The sequence below is a fragment of the Ursus arctos genome, chromosome X (assembly GCF_023065955.2).
Source record: "Ursus arctos isolate Adak ecotype North America chromosome X, UrsArc2.0, whole genome shotgun sequence".
Taxonomy (NCBI): Eukaryota; Metazoa; Chordata; class Mammalia; order Carnivora; family Ursidae; genus Ursus; species Ursus arctos.
The window spans coordinates 108,209,832-108,216,983 of NC_079873.1; the positions used below are offsets into that span (position 1 = coordinate 108,209,832).

General features: G+C 43.2%; 1 protein-coding gene across 2 annotated transcripts in view; it reads right to left on the bottom strand.

Annotated features, from left to right (window-relative positions):
- FMR1NB (FMR1 neighbor) overlaps positions 1–6,165 on the bottom strand; it is a 32,163-nt gene extending 25,998 nt beyond the window's left edge. For both annotated transcript variants that reach the window (XM_026479703.3, XM_044392444.3), the window contains exon 1: positions 5,816–6,165. In XM_026479703.3, the coding sequence (XP_026335488.2) occupies positions 5,816–6,134 (319 nt within the window). In that variant the 5' untranslated portion in view covers positions 6,135–6,165. The remainder of the gene's footprint in view (positions 1–5,815) is intronic.
- Positions 6,166–7,152: the final 987 nt, after the last annotated feature.

Consider the following 7,152-nt stretch of genomic DNA (forward strand, 5'->3'; position numbering starts at 1 on the left):
CTGAAACCTGAAGAGGTAAAGTGACTCATCAAAGGTTACACAGCATGTCAGCGGCAGAATCAAGACAACTTGGGTCTCTCAACTCCTAATTCAGAGCACACATGCACAAATGGTTAAGGCAAGAGCAAGCTTGATGTTTAATGAGGTACATGGCAGATAGCCAGACCTTCTTTCAATATACGCTGCCTCATTCATTCCCCAAGATAGGAGATAAGTGAAGTATTCTAATATAATAATACAGAAACTAGTCACATGTTTTTTCCATGGAGCTAAAGTATTTTGAAAATATGACCTATTAGTCAATCTTTACTTCTTGTTTTATTTTTTAAATCTCCCTGGAAAAGATGTGCAATGAGGACTGATTCAATAGGTTACAGAGAATTGGTGGAGTAGGTGGGATCAAACTCCCAGTCCCCAGTCTGCTAGTCTCCTCATCCTGTATGCCACTAGTCTTTATGTCTTCTACCTAAATATAACCTGACAAGCAAAGCAGCCTGGAGACCAAATGAAAATACAAAACTAGAGATATTCCAGAGCTACCTCAAGTCCTTCAACTTCAAATTCCATTGGTGACATTAAGTCTAAGAGAAATCAGAAGGGTCTGTCTAGGAAGGAGAAGGGGAACTTTAGCTCTAGGACCATGTAACCTGTTTTCACCATAATACTCCAGGCCATGGCCACATTATTTTACTCTTCAGTGTGTATTAGTTTGCTTGGGTTGTTGAAACAAAGCACCATAAACTGGGTGACTTAAACAACAGAAACTTATCGTCTCACAGTTCTGGAAGCTAGAAGTCTAAAATCAAGATGTCAATAGGATTGGTTCCTTCTGAGGGCTGGGAGAAAAAGCCTGCCTCTCTCCTTGGCTTATAGACAGCTGTCTTCTCCCTGTGTCTATTCATTTGGTCTTTCCTCTACCAAAGTCTAACTGTGTGCCCAAATTTCCCCTTTTTATAAGGACACCAGTCATATTGGATTAGGGCTCACTTCATTTTAACTTGATTACCTCTATAAAGAACTTTTCTCCAAATAAGGTCACATTGTGAGGTACTTTGGTTTAAAATTTTAACTTTTTTTTCTGGAAGGGACACAATTCAACCCATAACACACTGCATTTAGTTAAATTAATTAAGTTAAATCATTTAAAATGCAAAATGATACTTAATCCATCCAGTCACATATCACCTCCTGGGAATCTGGGAAATCTGACAATATAAAGAATGAATCATGGATTATTTTAGGAGAAAACATGTTAAACCTATATTGGAAAAAGTCCCCATGGAAATAAAGAAATCACACTGAATAACAGTATTCTTTTTTGGTGAGAGTTCTACTCAAAATAGAAATAGAAAATGAAGAAATCATGGACTAAGAAAAAATGATGTACAATTTATAGTTTTGTTTTTTAACTTACTTTTTCAGAGAATGAAAAAGCTCTCAGTTTGTAAAGCTCTCAAATGTATTTGTAACTAACATTTACAAATACAGTAAAAGTAATTCAGAAATACTTTGGTATTTTAGATGAATAGAAGGAAAAATAAATATGAATAATTTGAAGTAATATGATTTGCAAGCAATCATTTAAAAAGTATTTTAAGATATTTGTGAAAGAGCAAAAATTATATTTCCCCAACTTGTGTAAATTAGCTGATAAAAGAATGCACAGCATATACTTTATTTAACTTTGAATTTCATCCCTCACCAAAAGTTACAAACCACAAACTTATGACATAGTATAAGAGGTCTCTGTTCCATTTACTTACAATGCCTCTGCCCAATTTTTGCCTCTTTCTTTGACTGTGGGAGGACCTTGGTTGGGGGGATGGAAGGCCCTGGAGCAGGCAGGGAAAGAGAAGTCATTGAGATTAGAGGTGGGGATGGTGGAAGGGCTTTGGGAGGCCCTGGAGCAGGCAAGGAAAGAGAAGTCATTGAGATTAGTGGTGGGGATGGTGGAAGGGCTTTGGGCTTGAGGCTGGAGCTTGAGGGAGGGAGAAAGACTGTGGGAAAGCCAAGGCCTTCATGCAGATGAGGAGACAGAATACCACTGAGAGGAAGTTGGGAGGGAGGGCAGGCCAGGGGGGTAAGGTAGAGAAGGTACTTTAGAGAAGGCCAACCTGGAGCTAAGGAGAGAAGGCTGTGGGGAAAGGAAAAGTATTTGAGTGAGGGACAAGAAATATTTGGAGAAGGAGGTGGGAAAGACTTTGAGTGAGGAAAGTGAGGCAGCAAGACCACTGAGTAGGAGGAAAAGAAGATTCTGGGGCAGAAGGAGAGAGTACCTTTGAGTGGTGAAGGAGGAGAAACCTGTGAGCGGGGAGAAGGAGGGTCTTCGGAGGGCTGAAAGAGGCCTCTAAGAGGATAGTGAGTGAAGAAGGCCTGAAGGAGGGTAAATAAGGAGGTAAGAGAAGGATTTTGACTGAGGGAAGGAAGGGCTTTGCGAAAGTAAGAGAGAGGACAGTGTGAAGTTAGTGAATGAAAGCATTTTCAAAGGGAGGTGGAGTGAAGACCTCGAGTAAGGGGAATAAAGGGCTTTGTGAGATAAAGAAGGGCTTTTGAGTATTGAGTTTGAGAAGTTCTCTGTAGATCTTGGATACCAGTCTTTTATCTGTAGTGTCATTTGCAAAAATAAAACAAAACAAAACAAAACAAAATAACCTAAAAAAAAAATAAAAAAGAAGAAGGGCTTTTGAGTGAGGGGAGAGGAGGCCTGTAAGGTGAGCAAAGGAAAGTCATTGTGGTGAGGTGAACAATGAAAAGACCTTGATTAAAAGTTAAGAAGAACTTTTTTTTTCTTTTAAAAAATTTATTGAAGTGTAGTTGACATACAATGTTAATATCATTTATGGAACATAAGAAGTAGGAAGATCGGTAGGAGAAGAAAGGGAAGAAGAAAGGGGGGGTAAACAGAAGAGGGAATGAACCACGAGAGACTATGGACTCTGGGAAACAAACTGAGGGCTTCGGGGTGGGGGGAATGGGATACGCTGGTGATGGGTATTAAGGAGGGCACGTATTGCATGGTGCACTGGGTGTTATACACAAGTAATGAATCATGGAACTTTACATCAAAAACTAGGGATGTACTGTATGGTGACTAACATAATATAAGAAAGTGAAGAACTTTTGAGCAGTGAGGGAGGTGAAAGTTTAGTGTTAATGTGAGGAGAGGGAAATTCCTACTTTGGGAGAGGGCTTGAGGGAAGGAGGCCTTCAAGGGAGGAGGTAAATGAGGGAAGTCAACTGTGGGAGTAGAGGAGGCAGGGAGAGCAACCATAAAAGAAGGGAAGGCCTTGGTGTAGGGAAGTTAGCAAAGAAAGGTCTCTGTGAAGGGAGGTGATGGAGAAAGGAATTTGAGAGATGAGGTAAAGGGGGATTGGTAAGATGAGGTTAGAGGTAGAAGAGCTTTAAGAGAGGGGGAGATGGAGGCTAGTACTTTGATTTTTGCATGTTGATCTTGTACCCTGCAACTTTGCTGAATTTGCAAGATCAACATGCAAAAATCAATTGTGCTTCTATACACCAGCAATGAAAAATCCAAAAAGGAAATTAAGAAAACAGTTCCATTTACAATAACATTCGAAAGAACAAAATATCTAGGAATAAAATTTAACCAAGGAGGTTAAAGGTTTGTTTCCTGAAAACTACAACACATTGCTGAAATAAATTAAAGGAGACATAAATAAATGGAAAGACATCTCATGTTCATGGATTGAAAGACTTAATATTGTTAAGATGGCACGGCTGCGCAAAGTGGTCTACAGATTCATTGCAATCCCTATCAAAACTGTAGTGGCTTTTTTGCATACATGGAAAAGCTGATTCTCAAATTTATATGGAATTACAAGGGGGCCTTGAATGCTTAAAATGTTATGAATAAAGAACAAAACTGGAGAACTCATTAGTCCCAATTTCTCAACTTGCCACAAAACTACAGTAATCAAAAGAGGGATGGTACTGGCATAGGCATAGATACACAGACCAGCAGAAAAGAACTTAGGAGTCCAGAAATAAACACATAAATCTATGGTCAACTACTTTTCAACAAGGGTGGCAAGACCACTCAATGGGGAATGAATAGTCTCTTCAACAAATGGTGCTGAGACAACTGGATATCCACATGTAGAAAGAATGAAGTTGGACCCCTAACACACACCATATACAAAAATTAATTCAAAACGCATCAACAACCTAAATAGAGGGGCTAAAACCATAAAATACTTTAGAGAAATCATAGAAATAAATCTTTATAAAGGGGGGGTAATCAGAAGGGGGAATGAAACATGAGAGACTATGGACTATGAGAAACAAACTGAGGGCTACAGAGGGGAGGGGGTGGGGGAATGGGATAGGTTGGTGATGGGTAGTAAGGAGGGCACGTATTGCATGGTGCACTGGGTGTTATACACAACTAATGAATCATCGAGCCTTACATCGAAAACCGGGGATGTACTGTATGGTGACTAACATAATATAATAAAAAATCATTGTAAAAAAAAAAAGAAAGAAATCTTTATGACTTTAGATCTGGCAATGGATTCTTAGATATGACACCAAAAGCACAAGTGACAAAATAAAAAATTAAAAAAACAGATAAATTGGACTTCCTCAAAATTAAAAACTTTTGTGCATCAAAAAAACATTATCAAGAAAGTAAAAAGACAACCTACAGAATGGGAAAAATATGTATAAATCATATATCCAGAATATAAAAAGAACTCTTACAACTCAATAACAAAACCACAAAAAATTCAGTTAAAAATGGTCAAAGAACTTGAACAGACATTTCTCTAAAGAAGATACACAAATGTCCAAAAGCACATGAAAAGACACTCAATATCATTAGTCTTTACAGAATACTAATGAGATCCACAATAAGATACCACTTATACCCACTAAGATGGTGATAATCGAAAAGGGGGTGTGGGTAACAAATGTTGGTGAAATTGCGACCTTCGTACATTGTTAGTGGGGATGTAAAATGATTTGGTCACTTTGTAAAATAGTTTGGGACTTCCTCCAAAAATTCAACATGGAATTCCCATTTGACCCAGCAATTCCACTCCTAGGTATATGCCCAAGAGAACTAAAATCACGTTGACACAAAAACTTGGACATGAATATTCACAGCAATATTATTAGTAATAGCCAACAACTGGAAATAACCCAAATGCCCATCAAGTGATAAATGGATAAACAAAATGCAGTATATTCATGCAATGGAATATTATTCAGCCATTAAGATGAAATGAAGTGCTGATGCGTGCTACAACAGGCATAAATCTCAAGAATGTTATGCTAAGTAAAATAAGCTGGATACAAAAGCACAGATATTCTAGGTTACCTCTATATGCAATGTCTGCCAAAGGTCAACCCACAGAGACAGAAAGCAGCTTGGTGTTGCCAGGGGCTGGGAGATGAGGACTAACTGCTTTACGAACGAGTGCGGGTTTCAACTTGGGGTGAGGAAAACATTTTGGAAGTAGGCAGAGGTGGTGGCTTTGCCACGTTGAAATAGACTAAATGCCACCGACTAGCTCATCACAAAACAGTCCATTTTACTTGAGGTGAAATTCACCTCCATTTTTTGCAAAAAGGCAGGGGGGTGAGGGGGGTCAGAATTTTGTGTGGGGGAAGTCGGGGAGGGCAGGTCGTGATGAAGGGGCTGGGGAGGGAAGGGCTTTCCGAGGGGCTCTGAGGGGCGCGTGCGAGGCGATGAAGCGGGCAGAAGTCGGAGGCCGGGGGAAGCGCGCAGCAGCGGGCGGGCGGGAGGGCGGAACGCAACCGCCTGGCTCGGCAGAGGCTGGCCACGGCCACTCACCGGTGTTCAGGTAGTAGCACAGCAAAAGCAACATCCAGATGGCGAGCAAGAGCAGCCCGAAGCGCTTGTGGGCCCACATCTTCACCAGAGAAGGGCGCGTCTCAGCCCGGAGGCCGCGCAGAGACGCCTGCCAGCCGGGCTGAGGCGTGGCCGCCATGACGGCCCGGCGCCCGGGGATGCTGCCCCCTGGGTGCGACCCGATCGCCGGGTTATCGGCACTGCACCCCGCCTCACAACTTAGCAGCCTGGCGCGGATCCCCTGCAGGACCCTGGACTTCGACCGAGTCCTCCCCCGCATCGATCTCCGCTCAGAAGGCATGGCTCCGGGCCGCTGCCTCGCTGAAGTGACACCTCGGTGCCGCCGACCCGTGACCCAGAAGCCCCCGCGGCGGTGACGCTGACGTGGCCCCCCTCAGCTGCACGTGCCAGCCGTTGACGCCAGGCCCCGCCCCTTTTTAACGGCCGTCAGGGGGTCTTATGCCCCCTCCCCCGCTCAAGGCCTGGCCCTTCTACTGCTTGTGAAATGCCCTTGAATGAAGGCGTGCGGCCTGAGGCCTGCGTCTGTGGCGTGACTGCTTATCGCGGATCAACCAAACACCTCGCGGGAATTCAGACTCCAGCCTTGGCGACTCGTTCTTCCTCAGGTTCAGCCCTGTGACGCGCCCCGTACTCCACAGCCACCATCCTTAGTCCCTGCGGTAGCCACTAGCCAAATGTGGCTGTTTAAATGTAAATTCCAACTAATTAAAATTAAACGGAATTCAGGAACCAGTTGCTCGGTCACAGTAGTCACGTATCAGGTGCTCCGTAGCCATACATTGCTCACAGCGACCGTACTGGACAGAGCCGGTATGCCGCGTATCCACCACGGCCGGAAGCTGGATTGCGCAGCGCTGTACGTGCGTGGTGACCAGCGAACACGGTAGATCATTCTACCGGTAGGTTGTTCCACTGCACTAGAGCTTTTAGTGGAGCGAGATGGTATTTGCCTTCAGAGATTTTAAGGTTTAGTTACAAATAAATGAAACAGGACAACGTGAGGACAGAGAATGTGTGAGGAACACTGAAGAGTGTCTCCGAGCACTTAGATTTTATTCCCATCATTTGCCACCAACGACTCGGGTGGCCCTGAATGCCTTCCTACTGGGCCTCAGTGCTGCAATGTGTAAATAGAGAGTTAGCATCATGTCTAAGCCCCCTTTTGACTCTAAAATCTGACCCTAGGGCAAAATCCCAGGAGCTTGCATGGTTTGGGCCCATCTGCAAAAGGACCATGTAGTGGATGCTGGCTTACCTGCAGCTTACCTCATTCCAGTTTTCAAAGGATGTGAAAACTG